The 24,621-nt window shown below is 43.6% G+C and overlaps 1 protein-coding gene across 2 annotated transcripts in view; it reads left to right on the top strand.

Annotated features, from left to right (window-relative positions):
- The first annotated feature begins 4,119 nt into the window (after window positions 1-4,119).
- Window positions 4,120-24,621, top strand: part of pkn2b (protein kinase N2b) — a 157,617-nt gene continuing 137,115 nt past the window's right edge. The window contains exon 1 of one of the 2 annotated variants that reach the window (XM_060919748.1): window positions 4,120-4,580. In XM_060919748.1, the coding sequence (XP_060775731.1) occupies window positions 4,560-4,580 (21 nt within the window). In that variant the 5' untranslated portion in view covers window positions 4,120-4,559. Of the gene's footprint in view, window positions 4,581-5,265; window positions 5,290-24,621 lie in introns of those variants that run through there. The other variant, XM_060919749.1, reaches the window with a different exon arrangement.

Below are 24,621 nucleotides of genomic sequence, written 5' to 3'. Positions count from 1 at the left end.
TAAAACTCTATAGTTCAAAGAAGAAGCCGTATCTAAACATGATCCAGAAGCGCAGACATCTTCTCTGGGCCAAGGCTCATTTAAAATGGACTGTGGCAAAGTGGAAAACTGTTCTGTGATCAGACGAATCAAAATTCGAAGTTCTTTATGGAAATCAGGGATGCCGTGTCATTCGGACTAAAGAGGAAAAGGACGACCCAAGTTGTTATCAGCACTCAGTTCAGAAGCCTGCATCTCTGATGGTATGGGGTTGCATTAGTGCATGTGGCATGAGCAGCTTACACATCTGGAAAGACACCATCAATGCTGAAAGGTATATCCAGGTTCTAGAGCAACATATGCTCCCATCCAGATGACGTCTCTTTCAGGGAAGACCTTGCATTTTCCAACATGACAATGCCAAACCACATACTGCATCAATTACAGCATCATGGCTGCGTAGAAGAAGGGTCCGGGTACTGAACTGGCCAGCCTGCAGTCCAGATCTTTCACCCATAGAAAACATTTGGCGCATCATAAAACGGAAGATACGACAAAAAAGACCTAAGACAGTTGAGCAACTAGAAGCATACATTAGACAAGAATGGGTTAACATTCCTATCCCTAAACTTGAGCAACTTGTCTCCTCAGTCCCCAGACATTTACAGACTGTTGTAAAGAGAAAAGGGGATGTCTCACAGTGGGAAACATGGCCTTGTCCCAACTTTTTTGAGATGTGTTGTTGTCATGAAATTTAAAATCACCTAATTTTTCTCTTTAAATGATACATTTTCTCAGTTTAAACATTTGATATGTCATCTATGTTCTATTCTTAATAAAATATGGAATTTTGAAACTTCCACATCATTGCATTCCGTTTTTATTTACAATTTGTACTTTGTCCCAACTTTTTTGGAATCGGGGTTGTATATGATCTACTATAATAAATAACTGAAAAGACAACTGCTAAGCATTCTGAAGTGTTTATTAGAAGTTTCCATTACACCCCACAATCCAAAGACATGCAGTTATGTTGACATGGGGCGGCCTTGGGCTGAGGTGCCCTTGAGCAAGGTACCTGATCCCTGGGTGCTCTGGTGTGGCTGCCCACTGCTCTGAGTGTGTGTGTGTGTGTGTGTGTGTGTGTGTTCACTGCTTCAGATGGGTTAAATGCAGAGGATGAATTTCACTGTGCTTGAAGTGTACATGTGACAAATAAAGGTTTCTTCTTCTTCTTCCACCTCATCTCCTGCACACACAAAATGTCCAACTTCCTTCTTTCCATCATACCTGCTAACTCTCTTGCTCTGCCAGTCAACATTCCCACATTCAGTGTTCCTACCCTCAATTCTAAGCTCCTTCCCTTCCATCTTTCACGCTCTCTCCTAACACGCCTCCCCCCTCTCTTTCTCCTTCTCTGTTTTGGTGCAACAGTAGCACACTTTCCACCGGCACCCTGTTGACCAACAGTACCAGAGGCAGTTGTTGTTAACCCGGGCCCCGACTGATCCGGTATGGTATTTCTCTTTTCATTCCGCATGTTAGATTTGGCACAGTTTTACGCCGGATGCCCTTCCTGACCCAACCCTCTCCAATTTATCCGGGCTTGGGACCAGCACCAAGAGTACGCTTATGCACCCCCAGTGGCTGGATTAACAATAAAGAATCTATATATATAAAAAAAAAAGAAATCCCCCAAAGGGGGGTCCGGGGGGGGGGGACCTCCCTGAAATGAATTTTGCCAGGTTGGGATGTCTGGGTGGCGGCACGGCGGTGTAGTGGTTAGCACTGTCGCTTCACAGCAAGAAGGTCCTGGGTTCGAGCCCAGCGACTGATGAGGGCCTTTCTGTGTGGAGTTTGCATGTTCTCCCTGTGTCTGGGTGGGTTTCCTCCACAGTCCAAGGTTAGGTTAATTGGGGGCTCTAAATTGACCGTAGGTGAGAGTGTGAATGGTTGTTTGTTTCTGTGTGTCAGCCCTGTGATGACCTGGTGACTTGTCCAGGGTGTACCCTGCCTCTTGCCCATCGGCTCCAGCTTGCCTGCGACCCTGTAGAACAGGATAAGCGGCTACAGATATCTGAACCATAACCTGTTTCCGGTTAAGAGTACGTCATGCGCATTCTGGCTGCTGCTTCTCACCGGAGCTTTTTTCATTCATCTCATTATCTGTAGCCGCTTTATCCTTCTACAGGGTCGCAGGCAAGCTGGAGCCTATCCCAGCTGACTACGGGCGAAAGGCAGGGTACACCCTAGACAAGTCGCCAGGTCATCACAGGACTGACACATAGACAACCATTCACACTCACACCTACGGTCATCTCATCTCATTAGCCGCTTTATCCTTCTACAGGGTCACAGGCAAGCTGGAGCCTATCCCAGCTGACTACGGGCGAAAGGCGGGGTACACCCTGGACAAGTCGCCAGGTCATCACAGGGCTGACACATAGACACAGACAACCATTCACACTCACATTCACACCTACGGTCAATTTAGAGTAAAACCAGTTAACCTAACCTGCATGTCTTTGGACTGTGGGGGAAACCGGAGCACCCGGAGGAAACCCATGCGGATACAGGGAGAACATGCAAACTCCACACAGAAAGGCCCTCGCCGGCCCCGGGGCTCGAACCCAGGACCTTCTTGCTGTGAGGCGACAGCGCTAACCACTACACCACCGTGCCGCCGTTCCGGAGCTTTTTTATTTATTTTATTTTATTTTCTCTCCTTTTTTGTTTTTACTTTTTTTCAGTGTGTTTGTGTATTTTGATGTTTATTTGAGTGTTTTGTCCGCCGGTTGTGGTGTAGCTCCAGACCCAATTTTGGGCGTTGGTCCCCTCCAGGCCTTGGTTCACTGTGGGTGATGCCTGTGCTCCCAGCTGTGGACTGCAGTGAGCTCGTTGCTCATTTTGACATCGTGGTTGTCCAGCGCTCTGTGCTTTAATGCTTGGTGTGATGTTCCGGACGATGTTGCTTGGTGGCGTTATGGCGGCTGTGCAGGCGGTTTGGGACATACCAGCGCTCTGCATGGCAGTGCTTCTGTGCTCGCTTTGTGGATCCACGGCGTGGTGTTCGAGGGATGTTGCTGTCGTCGTCGCTGTGGCTGTGCTTGTGGTGTGGGACTTGTTTTCGTGCGCCTTTTGGTGGGACTGTGGCTGCTACACCACTGGAATTACATCCTGACCCCTATTTGGTGGACTTTTTTTTTTTTTTACCTGTCTATAATTGTCAAGCATCCTTGGGTTTTAGAAAGGCGCTATATAAATTGAACCTCTCATCTCATCTCATTATCTGTAGCCGCTTTATCCTGTTGTACAGGGTCGCAGGCAAGCTGGAGCCTATCCCAGCTGACTATGGGCGAAAGGCGGGGTACACCCTGGACAAGTCGCCAGGTCATCACAGGGCTGACACATAGACACAGACAACCATTCACACTCACACCTACGGTCAATTTAGAGTCACCAGTTAACCTAACCTGCATGTCTTTGGACTGTGGGGGAAGCCGAAGCACCCGGAGGAAACCCACGCGGACACAGGGAGAACATGCAAACTCTGCACAGAAAGGCCCTCGCCGGCCACGGGGCTCGAACTCGGACCTTCTTGCTGTGAGGAGACAGCGCTAACCACTACACCACCCTGCCGCCCTCTATCTATCTAAAAAAGAAAAGAAACCCCCAAAAGGGAGGTCCGTCCAGGAGGGGACCTCCCTGAAATGAATTTTGTCAGGTTGGGATGTCAGGGCGGCAGCACGGTGGTGTAGTGGTTAGCACTGTCGCCTCACAGCAAGAAGGTCCCGGGTTCGAGCCCAGTGGCTGACAAGGGCTTTTCTGTGTGGAGTTTGCATGTTCTCCCCGTGTCCGCGTGGGTTTCCTCCGGGTGCTCCGGTTTCCCCCACAGTCCAAAGACATGCAGGTTAGGTTAACTGGTGACTCTAAATTGACCGTGAGTGTGAATGGTTGTCTGTGTCTCTGTGTCAGTCCTGTGATGACCTGGCGACTTGTCCAGGGTGTACCCCGCCTTTCGCCCGTAGTCAGCTGGGATAGGCTCCAGCTTGCCTGCGACCCTGTAGAACAGGATAAAGCGGCTACAGATAATGAGATGAGATAAGCGCGCGGACTTGCCCGCAGCTCAGCTCGTGCCTCCTCCTCTCCATGGAGTTTCTGGTCACATGACCGAAAGTGGCCGATTTGGGCTCGCGCTTAAGGAGAGCGTTCCATAAAAAAAAAAAAAAGAAGAAGGAAAAACTAGCCTACATTTCCCAAAATCCAATTTTACTCTACATTTTAATGACGTTTCCTTTCGGGTTCATTTCATAGTTTTTTCCCCTTTTCTTTTTTTACAGAATACATTTTCGTTATCCTGGAAGAATTTTTGCGCACGAAGTTTAATCAGCGACCGACATGGAAATTGGGAAGCTGGGACAGAGCGGCGGGAAAGCCACGCAGCGGAGAGTTTATTCACTTCTCTAACACGGAAAATAAGCTCTCCTGAGGGCAGACGTGGTGGATTTTTGACGGCTTGTTGGGACGCTCTGCCTCCTGTTTGCTCTCCCGAGTTTTTGATTCAAAGTTGAGGGGGCAAAATGGCGGCCGATTCCGTGCAGGTAAGAAAACTTAACGTTTCTGTCGCCAAACCTGCTGAGCTTCTGATTAACACCGTGTTTTAACACTTTTTAAGCCTTTGCTCAATGCTGAAGGTTTTATTCGGGCTGTTTTTGTATCGATTTTACATCCGTTGGAAGAGTTTTCTCATTGGAGCTTCAGGCCTATAGGAAATAATTGCCGAATCCCAAATGGCACAATGTCCCCTACATAAGTCTTCTACATAGTGTATGAGTGACTGGAGCTGTGCAGCCTATAGAGCTCACTGTGTGGCCGATACAGAGCTGCTTGGGATTCAGCCAGGGAACTAGAAATCCAACTGTTGATTCGGGTTGAAGAGGGAATTTACTTTCTTTTCTTCAGTCCAGTGTCATGTTTTTATTAAGAATTATTTAACTGTAATTAAGATATGTTTTATGAATAAGGCTTCATTCGAAAACTGCAAAGGAATTGTGTTGAGAGAAAAAAAGCCCAGTAGGAGTCTAAATCTGGTTGAGAAACAGATACAGCCCAAACTAACACACAGCACTGATTTATTATTTTTTTTTCTGATTTTCTATCCGGGTTTAAACTCTAAAATGTATTTTTGTAAGATGGAGGAAATAATGCAGATCTAGCTTGAGGAAAATGTTCATTCTCTGGGGGGTTTTGACAGCACAGCTCCATGCTGTCCCACCCATGAGCTGGACTGGCTGATTCTTTATGGCTGAGGTAATGTTCATACTCTAAAGCCCTGGATACATAACATAACATCTCTCTCTCTCTCACTCACACACACACACACCATTTCTGTGTTTCAATCATGTTCACCCACATTTACCTCTACAAATAATTTTGGATTTATTTATTATTTTTTTATTTTATTAAGCGGGCGGCATGGTGGTGTAGTGGTTAGCGCTGTCGCCTCACAGCAAGAAGGTCTGGGTTCGAGCCCCGGGGCCGGCGAGGGCCTTTCTGTGCGGAGTTTGCATGTTCTCCCCGTATCCGCGTGGGTTTCCTCCGGGCGCTCCGGTTTCCCCCACAGTCCAAAGACATGCAGGTTAGGTTAACTGGTGACTCTAAATTGACCGTAGGTGTGAATGTGAGTGTGAATGGTTGTCTGTGTCTCTGTGTCAGTCCTGTGATGACCTGGCGACTTGTCCAGGGTGTACCCCGCCTTTCGCCCGTAGTCAGCTGGGATAGGCTCCAGCTTGCCTGCGACCCTGTAGAAGGAAAAAGCAGCTAGAGATGATGAGATGAGAGATTTTATTAAGCTTCCACTTCGGATACAATAAATAAACACAAAGGTATTAAAATAATATTCAAATAATATACATATGTATCTATCTATCTATCTATCTATCTATAGTGTGTGTGTGCATATGATAGATAAATAAAACTTTATTGATCCCTTTGGGAAATTAAAATTCCAGCAGCATCATTACTTATATATATATATATATATATATATATGCAACAAAACAAATTTGAAGAAGAAGAAACCTTTGTCACATGCACAGTGAAATTCATCCTCTGCATTTAACCCATCTGAAGCAGTGAACACGCGCGCGCACACACCCAGAGCAGTGGGCAGCCACACTACAGCGCCCGGGGAGCAGTCAGGGGTTCGGTACCTTGCTCAAGGGCACTTCAGCCCAAGGCCACCCTACGTTAACCTAACTGCATGTCTTTGGACTGTGAGGGGGAAACCCACGCAGACATGGGGAGAACATGCAAACTCCACACAGAAAGGCCCTCGCCAGCTGCGGGGTTTGAACCCGCAACCTTCTTGCTGTGAGGTGACTGTGCTAACCACTACACCACCAATTTAATTGACAAAAGTACAAAAAGTGTGTGTGTCTCATCTCATTATCTGTAGCCGCTTTATCCTGTCCTACAGGGTCGCAGGCAAACTGGAGCCTATCCCAGCTGACTACGGGCGAAAGGCGGGGTACACCCTGGACAAGTCGCCAGGTCATCACAGGGCTGACACATAGACACAGACAACCATTCACACTCACATTCACACCTACGGTCAATTTAGAGCCACCAGTTAACCTAACCTGCATGTCTTTGGACTGTGGGGGAAACCGGAGCACCCGGAGGAAACCCACGCGGACACGGGGAGAACATGCAAACTCCACACAGAAGAAGAAGAAACCTTTATTCATCACATGCACACTTCAAGCACAGTGAAATTCATCCTCTGCATTTAACCCATCTGAAGCAGTGAACACACGCGCGCACACCCAGAGCAGTGGGCAGCCACACTACAGCGCCCGGGGAGCAGTCAGGGGTTCGGTACCTTGCTCAAGGGCACTTCAGCCCAAGGCCGCCTCACGTCAACCTAACTGCATGTCTTTGGACTGTGAGGGGGGAAACCCACGCAGACATGGGGAGAACATGCAAACTCCACACAGAAAGGCCCTTGCCGGCCACGGGGCTCAAACCCAGACCTTGCTGTGACGCGACAGCGCTAACCACTACACCACCAATTTCATTGACAAAAGTACAAAAAATGTGTGTGTGGGGGGGAAAATAATGGTGGGGATCACGCAACAGAGCTAGGCTCCAATAACAGTGTGCTCTATTAAAAAAAAATGCATATACATATAAATAAAAACTCAGTAATAATAGTCTTTACTTAATTGATATTCAAAAACCTGTTCAGCAGAAGTCTGACAAATATTCGCCTCACAGAAACGTGCTTGTGGATACCACGAATTAAAGTATATTCTAAAAATCTCATAAAAGAATATAAAATTTACAATTATAATGTTCCAATTACTATGGCCTAATATAATTTATAACATTATTTATACTTAAAAACTGACTGAGAATCTCTAAATCTACTCAATAAGAGCAAACATTCGTAGTTAGAATATTTAGTTCGGATCGATTTCCAACCCATAACAATTAATACCAGCTGTGAAATTAACAGGCTGACTTCACTGTTCCTCAAGCATGACTTAAATTAAAACCTGATACTTTCTTTAGGTAGAATGATTTGTCGGAAAACTAAGCACCAAAACACACACCAAATTCGGAATGTTTTAACAACAATCGTTTAACAGAAAAAAGTTGAACGCAGCATTCAACAACTGTGAGATAAAAAAGGTGTTGATTTTTCATAACGCTCAGGTGTACATGAAGTGAAATTTAGACTTTATGGCTGTACTAAAGCTTACAAATTCACCCACATATTACTGTCTGACAATAAACTGAGGCAGATATATCACGAAGTTTATCAGTAGTATTAAGATAGACGGGGAAACACCATGTAAAAATAACAGCCTCCCAAAATCCGTCCAAGAGAACTACAGGGATTTGGGAGTCAATGCAATGTGAGATGTGGCCTGTGTGCGCCAGAATTTTGCCAGTTTGTGTTTTAGAAAGTATGTTGTAAAGTGGTGAAGTGGGGGAACACGAGTCCAGATCTATTATTAGGAGCATATCCTGTAGTACTTCACACTGCTGGCTCCCCTCCAAGCTACTGAACAATGTTTGAATACAAGAAAAGCTCAGCTCTGAGCCATTGTTTTTTGTTTTTTATATATTTTATTTTCCCAAAATGGTCTTAATATTTGTGCTACAGTTGCACTGATTCAGATTAGGATGTAGGCTATTGGACAAAAATTGGACAACTTGGTGGCTTTGTTTAGTTCGATACTACATATGCAGCGCTTTATTAGTCCAGTTATTACCCTGCTGTTATTTATCAGGTCCTGACTAATATAAAACCAAATGTTCTCAGTTTTTTTTTTTTTTTTTTAAGGTGCCAGAAATTCTGTTAACTAATATCAGACATTATTCTATCCACATTCACTGGATATGAGCAATCGTGTGCTCTGATTGGCTACTCTACTACTAGGATATCAGCTCATATAGACCTCTTGCAGTCACGTGACCGAATCCCGGCTGGAATGTAAACAGCCGCCATCTTGTCGGTCAACAACACAGCTGAATATAACCGACGGACTACATGGCTCATTTTTCTAATGAACAGATAACTAGATATATGTCTAAAATAAACGACCTACAGATTAGTGACCCTTATCAATTACCGGATGTAGTTTTCACGACCGTGTCAGTGGATATTGAACTGCCAGAGGTGGAATACCCAGATGTGTATAATTACCTCATTAACTTTCCCTCGATGTTCAGTGGTGAAGCACTGCGTGCTTATAAATCTCTGGACAGTTATCTTTACAGAAATTCAGGATTTGTCAGTCCCCCCTCAGATGTGGCATCTTGTAAACAAGAAAATAACAATCCTCATTGGACGGGTAAGTCACTTAAGTATTGAGTACTAGTACTGATACTAGATATATCAGTAGTATCTAGTATAGCACTGACCAGCCGATTATAGAATAGAATAAGGTAATTCCAGTTGTAATTCCAAATCGTCCGTCTTGTTTACCATGGATCTGGCGTTGGAGAGGTAGAGGCTTGGCAGTGGAGGTTTGAGTGGCTGTTTTCTGAGCTTAGTCAACAGGTCGGCTCTGCCTGCAGCCTCACTTTTGCTTCCGCTCCCGACTTCGCCTGCCAGACCCAATAACAATCCACGGAGACCCCGCTGGTCTCGCTATCTCGTCCGGAATGTTGTGCATGCGATGGAAATCGCTACAAACCATCATTTTCTGCTGGAAACCAATGTCCAGTAAGTCCATACGGTTGTAGTGGATATTGAAGTCCGGTACAGATGAACAACACGCAAAAATACACACAAAAAACATAAACGTGCACAGGTAGGGAGAGCTTGTAGCCGCAGCATCCCCATCATGCGCCGCCATATCCACTATTATGGTTGAATATTTTATATTATCAGTTAGATCAAGTATCAGTAGTTTATCACTATTACTGTATATATGGTATACCTGATAGCAGCAATCCATTTTGCACGCCTGTCAGGGTCCCGTGGCAGCCTACTGTCAAGTGTATGTGAGCATCATGGGTTTCCCACCCTTGAAAGGGAAGGACTCGGACACAGGATTCCACTCGTCTTATGTTTTATTGATTTTCAGTGGAGTTGACGTTAGGGCTGCACGATATCAGAAAAATATGCGATATTCGATAACATGACTGAATATCTCGATATCGATATGTATCACAATAATTAAATATATGTTTTTCTTACCTCTACTCGCCGTTCTGCCCTGTATCTAGCATTTAAAAAAAACACCCAATGCATCGCTTCCATTCCAACATTATTTTTTTATTGGAAAAACATGGCTACACCTGCAATGGTGTCCATCAATCATCTTTAAATCTCTTAATTTTTGTGAGCGCAGCAGAAAACGTCTCAAGTTGAAGTAAACAAAAAACTGAAAACTACATTAACATAAAGCATTCAAAATGGCAATTTCAGCGGCTCCCGGGAGATGAAGGTGAGCGACACAGATTCACCATAAACTCAAACACAATTTGTTAATAACACATGCGGGTGAGAGAGCAGTGGTGTGTGTGTGTGTGAGCGAGCGAGAGAGCGGTAGTGTGTGAGAGTGAGAGGTTGTGTGTGTGTGTGTGTGTGTGTGTGTGTGTGTGTGTGTGAGAGAGAGCGCGGTTTTATGTTTTTATGCTGCTGTACATTAGTGTTTGTCCCAGTGAGCCGCCCCACCACTGTTTTACAGGTACATGTCTTGCAAAGTACCTGAGTTTGCAGTACGTCACCCCTCCTGAATCCAAAGTACTTCCAAATAGCAGACGTGCATTTTTTTTTTTTTGGAAACCAGTTCCTCCTCACACAAGTTTGTCTCACCACACTTGCTCCCGCCTTCCGCCATCACCATGAGGCTTTTACTTGTTTTGCAATAGGGGGCGGAGTTATCCCGCGGCGCTTGTTGACATTCAAATGTGATTGGACGGCACAGAAAAATGTGCCTTTTATCGAAATTTAAGTAATTTTTGCGGTATGTGTATCACAAACTATGATATCGCGATATCGATACTTTTTCGATATATTGTGCAGCCCTAGTTGACGTTGTAGTAGAATTGTGTACATAGTAGGGTTTTCCAGAAGAAAAGGTAGAAGCAGAAGTAGAAGGCGGAAATATGGTGTTTGACCGACAAGATGGTGTCTGTTTACAATCTGGATCGGCTGTGATGTCACATGCAAGTGGTCTATACCATGAGTAGAGAACAACAAAATGACGAGTGTGTTGCTGGACCAACCGAGGACGAAATAAAAAATTCTACTCAAAAACAAAACCCCAAAAAGTAGAAAAAAAGCAACAAAATATGGAATGAAAATATTTCATGGTAAGAACATATCTTTTTTTTTTCAAGAATTATTATTATTATTATTATTATAGCATTTTTCACAAATTACTCCTGTCATTTCACCAGTTTGTTTACATTCTTCATCTTTAAGCATTAAAATGTGTTGAATTTTTTTTAGACTGTTTCAAAATCTCAAAGAACAATAAAATTTGAATATTTTGCTACGTATGTATGCAATTCGTCACGTGTCCACTAAGCAGAAATGATCTTGTCGGAGGTTTTGTATAAAATTTTTATTTATTGAATTTGCAAAAAAATAAAAATGCTCGGTTTCTCCAAATCCAGTGAATGTGGATCGAATAAAACAGTTATTCCACTCAATCTTGTTGTATCTGGCTTATAGCCAACTCGGTGCTACGCGCTTCATCGGCTATCAGCTCATGTGCGACTTGATTTAGTGGAATAACTGTTAAATATACAGTGAGGTCCAAACGTCTGAGAATGTGTTAAAAACGTGCAGTTTTTTTTAATCCTCCCTGCTGGCCGAAAGGTCATGTCGTGGCGATATCTGTCCGTCCATCTGTCCGTCCGTCCCGGGAAGGGTACTCGCCTTCTGAAATCAAGTCCTTTCACAATTTTTGGAGGAATTTCAAGAAACTTGACAAGATTCTTTGTTATATGTCAATAATGCACATATTGCAATTTCGTTCAGTTCAGTCACATTTTACCAGAGTTATGGCCTCGTTGCCAGCGGGGGATATTGTGCTCTCAGAGCACTCTTGTTTTTATTGAAAAGTTTTAGAATAAAAACAAAAAAAAAATTAAAGAAACAAAGTGTATATTATCGACCAACTCCTTTGTACAAAAGGACAGACTTTCCTTGAGTGTTATCCCTTCCATTGACACACAGGTTCAGAAGACACTCGAGTGTTTTTGATTTAACATGGTTCATTATTTGTTTAATCCAGTGTACCCTGAGTGCGTACTTGTCATTCATGTAAATATTTCTAGGATTTTTCACCCAGGTTTTTGCTGATGGGATAATTGTAAAGGAAGCAATTTCACTCTTTTGACCTTTTGGACCCCACTGTTACGTTATACAGTCAAAACTGAAAACAGATGCTGCTGGTTTTGTTTAAACGCGCCTTTACTGATACAGTATGAAACTTAAACCAAAGGACCGTGTGTAAATATAAGTACTATTAATGCAGACTAACTTTAAAACCTGTCAATAAACATGAATCCTCTCAACTCTTAAACTCCCAAACAAGCACACGTTGTACAGGAATAGGCATGTCGATATTCAATTTCTATCCTTGTATTAGTTTCAGATTCTGCCATGTTATTTTAATGTTATGAGTTCATTTTGGGGCGGCACGGTGGTGTAGTGGTTAGCGCTGTTGCCTCACAGCAAGAAGGTCTGGGTTCGAGCCCCGTGGCCGGCGAGGGCCTTTCTGTGTGGAGTTTGCATGTTCTCCCCGTGTCCGCGTGGGTTTCCTCCGGGTGCTCCGGTTTCCCCCACAGTCCGAAGACATGCAGGTTAGGTTAACTCATCTCATCTCATTATCTGTAGCCGCTTTATCCTGTTCTACAGGGTCGCAGGCAAGCTGGAGCCCATCCCAGCTGACTACGGGCGAAAGGCGGGGTACACCCTGGACAAGTCGCCAGGTCATCACAGGGCTGGTTAGGTTAACTGGTGACTCTAAATTGACCGTAGGTGTGAATGGTTGTCTGTGTCTATTGGCTTTTCCACTACCAACGCGGCTGAGTTGGGCTGAGCCGTGCCGTGCTGAGTTGGGCTGAGTCGAGCTGAGTGGGGCTGTTGGGGTTGCATTTCGACTACAACCGCGCTGAACCGTGCTGGCTGGAAGTGGGTGGACACATTGGGTGGAGTTAGCAAAAGTGGGTGGACGTCACGTGATGTCGTTAGGCGGCGCAAACAGTGACATCAGTGACCTTTTAAGCGGTAGTCTCACGACCCGGATAGTAAACAATAAACATGGAGGACATGGAGTCGTTAGTGTTGCTGGTCTTGGTGCTGTGGCTTGTTGTCACTGACAACGCCATCAGATACTGGCAAGAGCGTATAGATGAGGCGAGGCGCATAAGGCTTCAGAAATTCTCGTAATTCTTCTTCTTCTGGGTTTACGGTGTTGACAGATCCCAGCGTGCTCGCGGGGCGTGTAGGCATGTGAGGACACTCCTCCTCACCAATCAGTGCACAGGGGAGTGTATCCTCACGCCCCTAGCCCCACTCGGCTCGGTTGAGCTCACTTCAGCCCTACTCCAAAACGGTGCGAGTTTTGGGTGCTGAGTAAGGCTGAAGTGAGCTCAGTCTTGCTGCTCTGAGGTAGTCGAAGCGTGAGCCGTGTTGGGCTGAAGTGAGCTGAAAAAGGGTAGTGGAAAAGGCCCATATGTGTCAGCCCTGTGATGACCTGGCGACTTGTCCAGGGTGTACCCCGCCTTTCGCCCGTAGTCAGCTGGGATAGGCTCCAGCTTGCCTGCGACCCTGTAGAACAGGATAAAGCGGCTAGAGATGATGAGATGAGTTCATTTTGAATTTTGCATGTTGGGTGATAATTGATCCCATAATACACCTTTGTTATTGGTGGGATCATCAATACTCTTGTATTTGTCCTAAAATGTATTATTCATTGTAATGAGTGGCTATCATTTGTGCTTTTCATTTGAAAGCAGTGGCTAAAAACTTGTAGAACCCTGTCCCTCCCCCTTCTGCTCTGGGCTCAAGAAGACAACAGAAGGGCAGTAATATAACAACAACCAATCAGAATTCGGATACATTCTGTTGCCAAGTAAAATTGTAACCTTTCAATGTGTCAGTTCTTGAGCCTTCATCCTGTTTTACCGTTAGATCAGTCACATATCAGCTTAAACTAGCATTCTAAAACTAGTTAAAGATCCCACAGAAGAGAGGCGACTCCCCCTGCCAGCCTCATGGAACAGTGTTTAAGGCTCAGTATGTGCTTTACCTCCATTTATGAGGGGAAAGGAACATACACCCTCCCGACAGTCAATGCGTTATTCGCTTGTAAAACACATTTGCAAATTGGTAGAATGAGTTAATCATCACATGCAAGATTTGCAATTAATCAAATGAATTTAGCGCTGTCGCCTCACAGCAAGAAGGTCCGGGTTCGAGCCCCGTGGCCGGCGAGGGCCTTTCTGTGCGGAGTTTGCATGTTCTCCCCGTGTCCGCGTGGGTTTCCTCCGGGTGCTCCGGTTTCCCCCACAGGCCAAAGACATGCAGGTTAGGTTAACTGGTGACTCTAAATTGAGCGTAGGTGTGAATGTGAGCGTGAATGGTTGTCTGTGTCTGTGTCAGCCCTGTGATGACCTGGCGACTTGTCCAGGGTGTACCCCGCCTTTCGCCCGTAGTCAGCTGGGATAGGCTCCAGCTTGCCTGCGACCCTGTAGAACAGGATAAAGCGGCTAGAGATGAGATGATTATTATTCATGAATTACTACAGTTCTGAACTTCAAATTTTAAAAGTCTGGACTTTGGAGAGATGATGGATCTCTTTTGGTGGAACACAACAGAGCAAAATATTGTGTCCGTCTAATTTTGACCTGAAGTTGGCGTCACTGGGGGTTGGCATTGGGTTTTTGTCCCCACCAATGTTAATACCAAACCTACGCCCTTGCCTACATGCTATCTCGTTCTGATTGTTGTTACTTTTATCCAAATGACAGCTGGCAATACGTTGTTACTTTGCACTTTGTTTATCTGGGTACTAATCTTTGAGAAACTGGATTGGCAGAATGTTGCCTGTGAAGAAAAGAATGTCTTTTTATTACCCTGTGCCAAGTTAATATTTAGTGCAATTTTTAAGAGCCATGGGTTGTATTTTTTTATTTTTTATTTTTTTTAATTGTGAGTGGTTTTGTTTGTTTGTTTTATTTTTTTTAGTTTATTTATTTATATTTTTTACGTACCACTGTTGAATTGAATAAGTTGACTTAATTAAAAAGTTTACTGTTCTTTGAAAGGATGTATTTGCATGATCATTATTTTACTAGTGACATAAAATTGTCTTGAAAAGACGTCAAGAATAATATCGTTTATTGCAATAATTTCTGAGACAATATATCGTCCAACAAAATTTGTTATTGTGACAGGCCTAACCCAAACTTGGAAAAACTGAAAGGCAGTATAGCAGGGGTGCCCACAATATTTTGATTCGCGAGCTACTTTTAAAATGGCCATGTTAATATGATCTACTCGGACTATACGGCTACGTTCACACTGCAGGCTGAAGTGACTCAAATCCGATCTTTTCGCCCATATGTGACCTGTATCCGATCTTTTATTGACAATATGAACGACACAGATCCGATTTTTTTCAAATCCGACCCAGGCCGTTTGGATATGTGGTCCTAATTCCGATTCCTATCCGCTCTTTTCATATGCGACTTCAGTCTGAACCGCCAGGTCGCATTCATCCGACTTACACGTCATCAACAAGCCACAAACGTCACTATTCTGCGCTGAAGTAGGCGGCGGGTCTCTCAAAAAAAAGTTACAACAACATGGCGCATAATCACGGGCGCAGATAGAGGGTGGGACACGTCCCACCCAGATTTAAATTCACCTCGTTCGGTCCCCCCCACTTATAGGGAGGAAAAAACGTCTATGCTGTCTTTCTTTGCATAAGGCAAACCTCACGGAAAAATCAAAAGACTAATTACCATTCGGTTTATTGAGGTGCACGGCAGTGTATACATAGTTGCAACAACTCACATAAAACAAAACAAAGACTGATATTCGGCTGGTTGAGCTGCGCAGACTGCACAGGTTGCGAGCTCGAGCTTGGTTGCTATGGTAACCCACAACGAGTTTGACAGCCATGTTGGGGTTGGTTTGCTGGCAGCTTTGTCCCCCCCAGTTCAAAAAACGTATCTGCGCCCCTGCGCATGACATCAATGCGAGGGACACTTCGGGCTGTGAAGGTTCTGAATCTTCTCAATGGAAGGACGCAGAGGTTAGGGAGCTGATTTCCATTTGGGGGGGATACAGCTATTCAAGCTAGATTGGATGGGTCATACCGCAACCGGGCGGTTTTACTTCTGTAAACACTGGCCATGCTCACTGCGTGTGACGTCGTCGTATCCTGCAATGCGCATGCGGAACACTTTTAGGTCGCTTTTCGTTCATACTGAGGATCACATACAAGTCGCATATATTTGTTAATGTGAACGACCTCACAAAAAAATCGGATTTCACAAAAAAATCGGAATTGAGCATTAAGCCTTGCAGTGCGAACGTAGCATACTAGACCTACTATGACTACTAGTACTGCTACTACTACTACTACTACTAATAATAATAATAATAACAATAATGACACTTGTTTTGATTTGTAAACATTTATATGCAATTTGTTTAATAATATGCAAACATGCATACAAAAAGGTGACTGAAATTTACATTCAAATTATGTTAAATGCATAAGCTTTGTACTCCTAAACATGTATTTTTGTTCAAATCACTGTTAACTTTTATAAACCGCAAACTACTAATGTGTAAACATGAAACAAGCCCACTGTAAAAAAAAAAAGGGCTATGTTTAGAAAAAAAAGTTAAATGCATCCAGACAGGCATTGTAAACCCCAAAACATTTTTGTTCACATCAATTGACTTTTGTATAGCCTGCTAGACAGAGATTTGACATTTACAACAATTTTATATAAAAACATTTTTCCTTCTTTTATATTTTTTTCCTTCTTTCTTTTCTTTTTTTACCGTGGAACTTAGCAACAGCACAACTTTAATACATAGCATACTGATGTAGGCCCTAAATCAGATCTTAATCCGATGATGATCGGCACTGGAGGGAGTCAGAGAGGGCTGCATAGTCCGGACAGTAGCTGCTGGTAGCGAGCCTCAAGCAGGCCTCGAGATGATCGTCGGACATACTGGAGCGGTATTTGGACTTAATGATCTTCATATGCGAAAAGGCCGACTCGCACAAATAAGTGGACCCGAACAATGCGGTTAAGGAGGTGGCACATTGCCGCATGTTCGTGTACTTCGCCTCCGTGAGTAAATTCCAAAACGGCCCATGCGCCCTGGACTTCAACTCGATGTCAGACTGCAGCATCAGCATCTCGTCTTCCACGGCAGACATGTTCAGCTGAAACAGTGCCGCAACTTTTGAGGCGAGGGAATCCACCTCAGTATCTTCCCCGAATGGGTGGCGCATGAATGTAGCTGGTGGCTCGAGCAAAGCAAAGTCTTGAAATCGCTTCTCAAACTCTGACTGGAGAATTTCAATCTGCTCAGTGTAGCGCGCACTGTTAAGTTGCGCAAACGCCCTCCCTTGCATCTCCAGCTCCGAGGCGAGGTTTCGGAAGTTTCCTAAATCACGGCGCTGCATCTTTGAAACCAGCAGTTTCATTTTGCTGGTTGTCATGGTAACCTAACGTAACAATTTTTTTGACGCAGCGCTTGGCTGACATTTCGCTTCAGGGAAAAAGCGAATTTGTTTGCATGTAAAAATGACCACGACGTGTTTTTTTTTTTTTTTTTTTTTTTTTTTTTTTTAATTTCATAACAAATATATTAATATTTACATATCAATCATGAGCTCTACCATCCCTGCCTTCAAGATCGACCGGTCGATCGCGATCGACGTAGTGGGCACCCAGGCAGTATAGCTTTAACTTCCAGCCTCAAACTATGCAATAAAGTAAACTAAACAAACTTGATGTGGACTCTGGGCAACAGTAGTGGCTATCTTTAAATAAAAGAATAAATAAAAATACAAAATCCAACTAAATACATTTGTTAAGCCATACAGCTCATAAAGATGTTTTGCAGTCAGATGCAGTAACTCAGCAAAATGAGCAAAAAATGCATTTATAAACACTTTTTTACATAACTTTCACACATTTCTCAGAATAAAACAAACTCTCTCACTCCTGTGTGCTTTTTTACACACACACACACGGGCAGCACGGTGGTGTAGTGATTAGCACGGTTGCCTCACAGCAAGAAGGTTCTGGGTTCGAGCCCCGTGGCCGGCGAGGGCCTTTCTGTGTGGAGTTTGCATGTTCTCCCCGTGTCCGCATGGGTTTCCTCCGGGTGTTCTGGTTTCCCCCACAGTCCAAAGACATGCAGTTTAGGTTAATATGGGACGGCCTTGGGCTGAGATGCCCTTGAGCGAGACACCTAACTGCTCCCCGGGCGCTGTTAGCGTGGCTGCCCACTGCTCTGGGTATGTGTGTGTGTGTGTGTGTGTGTGTGTGTGTGTGCTCATTGCTCATGTGTGTGTTCACTGCTTCAGATGGGTTAAATGCAGAGAGGAAATTTCACAAGTGTGTGATGAATAAAGTTGTGCTTTCTTTCTTTTCACACACACGACATACGTCATCTTTTCTCCCCTCTGGACTATCAAAAGCATATAAAAATACACATTTTATGTAAACAGTCAGAATACAACAATATAAGTTGATTCTGTACATAAGTGCACTTTATCACAACTTATGCCAACCAGTTACTCGCTACATCACTCGCTCACGCTATGTCCGTTCCTGACTTCCCAAACTATGGGAGAGGGGGCACAGAACGTGCATGCGTTAATCACGCGTCAAAAAAAACTGGTGGCATTAAAAGGAACTTGCGTTAATGTGTTATTGTGTTAAGTTTGACAGTCCTGATAATAACACACTTAATTAATGAGATCTGCGGTTATCATGTCAGCAGTTTTGCCTTTGACAGTATCGCTAAACCTCTTTCACAAATTGCTAACACAAAGGATAAATCACCTTACAGAGCTCTCACAGGCATTCACACCAGAACATTTTTTCTTCAGGTGCTCGTTCATGTAAGCTATGCTGTTGTCAGGTTTATGGTGTAGCCATGTACGCAACGCAGACCACAACAGCTGTGATTGGTCTGCTTGGTAGTATTGTATTTCTGTGTAAAAATTGGAAATTTATTATCACAATATTGTGTTAATATAAATATATGCAGCTGATTTTTAAAAAACCATGCGTGCTGATTATCGAGAAATAGTCTGAATTTCTCAACCAATCACCTCAAGCGACTCGGCAAAATGGCGACCAATTGCTTTGTCACCGTAAGCGAGGAAGAATTAGAAATTATGAAAGAAAATGCTGTTCCTAAAAGCACTAAATATGCTACGAAGTTTAGTCTAAAACTATTCAAAGGTAAGGTGGAATTGTGATTGATTTATTTTATCGATTTCAAAACAAAGTATTTTACGTGAGTCGGTGTAGATAAGTGACACAAGTCTGCGTGTGTTACATTTGCATGCTGCTTTTGAAGTTTGAATGATTTATTTAAAAAAAAATCACCTGCGTATTTATACTAAAACAGTTCTCCCCCTCAGGCTCCGTGAATTTGATGAACAATAACCGAGACGAAGTTCACCAATATTCACTTTGCCTTCGGCGAATAACTGTTGGAGTGTGAGGCTCTATCGAGGCTGTAGTTCATTATAACAGCCAGTTTAGTCCTGCAGGATCTCACACACCCTTACTTTTTATGCCTCTGCCACCTTAAAGGAACAGTCCACCGTACTTCCATAATGAAATATGCTCTTATCTGAATTGAGACGAGCTGATCCGTACCTATCCGAGCTTTGCGCGACCTCCCAGTCAGTCAGACTGTCAGTCAGACAGTCAGTCACTCCTGTTAGCAATGTAGCTAGGCTCAGCATGGCCAATGGTATTTTTGGGGGCTGTAGTTAGATGCGACCAAACTCTTCCGCGTTTTTCCTGTTTACATAGGTTTATATGACCAGTGATATGAAACAAGTTCAGTTACACAAATTGAAACGTAGTGATTTTCTATGCTATGGAAAGTCCGCACTATAATTACAGGCGTACTAACACCTTCTGCACGCTTCGGCAGCGCATTGATATTGATATTCAGTTTATTTGTGGCCATCCAACTTTGTAATATCTATCAAGCAGTTCTCTATACGACTTGTAACTGTGGACAGATCAACATCATCATCATCACCACATTTGAATGCAGTGTAGAGTTGTATGTCATCGGCATATAGGTGAAACGACATGTTATATTTCCTTATCAGATCACCCAGCAGAGGCGTATATAACAGGTATAATATCGGCCCGAGCACACTCCCTTGTGGAACTCCTTGTCACAGAGGGCGAGCTGTAGAATTAATCCCGTTTATCTGAACAGATAGGGTGCGGTCAGTAAGGTACAAACGGAGCCATGTTAGTACTTTTTCCATTTATTCCAAATCTAAGCTGAAGTCTGCGTAGCAAGATGGTCGACAGTGTCAAATGCAGCCGATAAATCAAGCAAAAGTAGAACGACGCACTGTCTATTATCAATAGCTTCCAAGATGTTGTTTTGGACAGGTAGAAGAGCGGTCTCACAGCTATGTTGCTCCTTATACGCTGATTGAAGAGTTTCACTGAGCTTGTTCTCGCATAGATAGTCACATAAGGGCACGGCAGCTGTCTTCTCAATGACTTTAGACAAAAACTTTAAATTTGACACCGGGCGGAAGTTCGGATATTTCTCAAAGTCCAGAGACTGTTTCTTTAACAAGGGAGATAGCATTGCTTTTTTTCATAGAAATCGGCATAACAGCAGAATCAAATGAGAAGTTTACTATTTTCTGGATCACGGGCAATGGCTCCTTTATGCATGTCTGTGAAGATTCTCAATCATCCAGGTCATAGTATCTTCAAACAAGTCACATCTAGGATCTTCAAACAAGTCACAGCTCCTTTATGCAGTATTGTAACAGGCATAGACCCCGAAGCCGTTTGTTTTCAGGATAATGGCTGGCTGATGAAATTATTGGCTGGCTAGCTGACTCAGCCAAAACCTTAATGGCTGCTGCAGCCACCAAAATGTTTATGGCTACAAATGGCTGATACTGTTTCTTCACGCCTATGGTCTACGTTCAGTTGATTATAAGATGCAGTGTACTGGTTACACAGATACATAGGCTATTTCCACAACACGGTTAAAAAACTGATTGTACTACAACAAATGGTGTATTTATGATAGCATTTATTGATTATAAGTTATTTATTTATTACATTTATTTATTATAAGTACTTAGATGTATTATTATTATTATCTCTCTCACTCACACACACACACACACACACACACACAAACGGGTCATTTAACGTGAAATCATATTTACCACAGGTCCCCTGGTCTCTTACTTCATTGTAAATATAAATCTAGCAAGATTGTAGTTCAATGCTAATAATAAGCTAATCTGGATTGTTCGAGGAAGGCATCTAGCTATCTACTCTCACTAGCAATGACCAGTGAAGGACTGGCAGCTATCTTACTACAATGAAAGTAGAGTGGTGGAGTACTTTTTTTTTATCAATCTCGAAGTATGTGAAACAAACAAAATACCTTTACACTTTCCCTCAGCAGCGGCAGAGAATGCAGCCATCTCGTCGATATCGGAGTCGATTGATGCTCTGGGTGGGTTCCCGGGTTCCCCAGTGTATCGTGGTAACGGTGTGAGGGGAGGGAAGCCAGACAGGTAGTCACAACGGCAAGCTTGTGGTGGCTCTCTGTGCTGTGATATCAGTTCTAAATCTCTACAGTGTATGCCTATACGTCTCTATTGTGTTACTACTAGTGTGTACAGTTGATCATGTTTGTGTCACTTTTCTTGTAGCTCATGATGTGGATAAACCCATTATTTGATGTACACAATTCTTAGTGGCTCAGCCAAATTTTATTAGATAGCGGCTCAAATTGGCTTACAAAATTATTGGCTAGCGGTGGCTCAAATTCTAAATGGCGGTTTTAGCGGCGCCTGGCGGCGGCTTCGGGGTCTAAACAGGCACGTGGGTACAGGATCAAGAGAGCACGATTTTACTGAGAGTTTCTTAACAATGCGCGAGAGTTCATCTTCAGACGTTGGAGAAAAGTCCTGCAGCCCACATTAACGTTGTCCAGCAATCCGAATTCTGAGGTGTCGATCATCGGCAAAGAGTCAAGCTCTTGCCTAATGGCTTCTATTTTGTCAGAGAAAAAGTCTGCAAAGTTCCTCAGTGGAGCTGCAACTAGGATAATGCTTTTCCGGATTGAGATGTAACACGCGATCGATCGTATTGAAAAGAACTTTAGAATCCGTCTTGTGGTCATTAATAAAGGACGTGTAGAAACTCATTTTTGCTGATCTCATAAGTTCCTTAACCCGACGACGCTGGTCCTGATGTTGCTGCTTGTCAATTTCTAATCCTGTTTTCCGCCAACGCCTTTCAAGTTTACGACGCTTACGTTTCTCAGCAGCTATTTCCTCATTATATCATGGCGCAGAAGGTCGTGAAGTGACTAAACGTGATCTTAACGGCGCATGAGAGTCAACAATCCTGCTCAGTTCGTTCTCATATTGATCACACACATCACTCAAATCAGACGCTGGTGAAGTGAAGAGAGCCGTTGACATAACATCCTTACGGAACGCAGTAGAGTCAACTGATCAAAAAATCTTGAGTGCAGCACGATTTACTGAAAATCGCTGCATTGTATACGCATCGTGGTATGTGAGAGGGCCGCGCGCCACCGCGCTCAAAATGACTCCAAATAAGCCACAGTGTCAAAACAGTCTCCGCTATGCAAGAGCGCCTTCTTTCTTCTTTTTTTTTTTATTAATGCAAAATATTAGAATAGTATATTCAAAAATATAATAAACAACAGGATACATATAACACGGTTAGGGTATACAAACAAAATATTTGTCAAGTCAAGTTTATTTCTATAGCGCTTTTAACAATAGACATTGTCGCAAAGCAGCTTTACAGACTTTGAACGACTTAAAACATGAGCTAATTTTATCCCTAATCTATCCCCAATGAGCAAGCCTGTGGCGACGGTGGCAAGGAAAAACTCCCTCAAGGCCTCTGCATGCTCTTGCGACAAGGCTTTCGCAGATAGCTTTTCGCAGACAGTTGTAATTTACCGTTGAGCGGGGAGTAATAGGCGTGCGCGATGTTATTCACCGCCACAACGCAAGGGGGCGCAAAGTCGTGAAATCGCTAGGAGTAGTTGGTGGGTGTGGTTAGTGGAGTGTTTATCCTCCGGTTACTTATAATGACTAGAACTGGAGTTGTATAGATGTACGTACTTCCTCACTTCCTCGATCAACCGCTCTTCGTGCTGCTCCATCTTCGCTCGTGTTTTTAAAAATGGCGGTCGTGAAAACAAACCAAACCAGGAAAGTAGGGAAGCGGATGTAGAGTGGACCAATCAGAGCCCTCTTGTCTGCGATGCTGTCTGCGAGGCTGTCTGCGGTGGTCACAATTTTTGGGAGGTGCGCGCAGAGCGTCTGCGAAGGGTAGGGGCTCTGCAGACACCATCTGCGACGCCATCTGCGAGGACTGCGTTGTCAGCATAAATTGGCCTTCAGACGACATGAGGAAGAAACCTCGAGAGGAACCAGACTTTAAAGGGAACCCATCCTCATTTGGGCAACAACAGACAGCATGACTATAACATTAACAGTAATAATAATAATATTTACAAAGAGAATGAGGTACAGGCTGTATGTGTTTTAACAGCTCGGGAATTTTTGCAAGTTTTTATTGACAATCACTTTAGAGAACACTTTTGCTCAACACAAAAAGTTGCATTTCGATGACGTAAGTGTGTGTCTGGAGCAGTGTGAACACAGACCAGTGGGGGACTCGGGAGGGGGTTGGTAGTCCTCTGAAAGAGAGAGTTTTACTTCAGTCTTCACAGCTGGTTTACACTTGGTGCAGGAAGCAGCAGCAATGCGAGCGAAATTGTTCACATACTCGATTGTGTACTTTATGTTCATCTGGAGGATTAAGAACAACATCTACTAGACAGCACATTTGAGACCAGACATCCCTGTCTGTCTGGTTTTCGTGTTGAACTGTAATGTTTAACGGTTTCGTGCGCAGCGATTTAACTTTTATTATAGGATAACCAGTTAGTGTTGGTACTGAATGACTGTCTAATACAGTATCCTGGAAGTGTGCAGTTTGAGATCCAAGCTGGATACGGTGTAACATGCTGATATGCTGCTCCCACTATTTTACATTGGTATTGGATCACTTGGATGCTGAGGATGTGTACAAGCGACACCCCAAACGCCACAGAAAACATGTGGCAGCCATCTTGCTCACTCGTACACGCAAACATAATTAGTTAAACGCAAACATAATCCAATATTTATGCTGAAAATATTTGCACACAACATGGTGAGCTTATTTGATGCTTGTGTAATGTACTTGATGTGCTTCAAGACAATACCACACCAGAAGCACATCAAGTACGTTACACATGCGCCAAATAATATAGATGAAAGTCTTCCGGATTTACCCGGAAATCCGGATATTTTAAAAAACTCTTGAAAATCTCCGGTTTCCCGAATGGAGAAACTTGTTTTTCTGATTTTTCACGTTCCTAGACGCGGTGTAATACTTCGCATCATCCTTGCGTGGGCGCAGTCCTTTAAAGAGCCCAAACATGGTTCATTGATTAAAGACGGGTGTTTTTTGTTAACGGCGTGCGTGCCGGAGCTCGTTAGGCGCGTGCCTTCAGGTGCACGAGCTAAGGCGCGCAGGACTGACACCATTCTGCTCAACACAATCGCACTGGAAAGCACGGTCAAGCTGCCAGTGTAGCTGCAGTCTTTTTAGTTGTGAATTACGAGTATTTCCTCGTGTTAATAATTCGCCATGCCAAAACAAGCAAAACTTTCCTCCTTCTTTCGATGTGAAGAGAGGTACGCAATTTATTATATTTTTTCCATCAAAGTTGCATTTTGTGGTTTCGAAGCTAAGTTTTCATGCCGTTTCTAGAACATCATCAAGAAA

Source organism: Neoarius graeffei, chromosome 4, assembly GCF_027579695.1.
Source record: "Neoarius graeffei isolate fNeoGra1 chromosome 4, fNeoGra1.pri, whole genome shotgun sequence".
In the NCBI taxonomy this organism is placed as follows: domain Eukaryota; kingdom Metazoa; phylum Chordata; class Actinopteri; order Siluriformes; family Ariidae; genus Neoarius; species Neoarius graeffei.
This window is presented reverse-complemented; position numbering and strand designations above follow the sequence as displayed.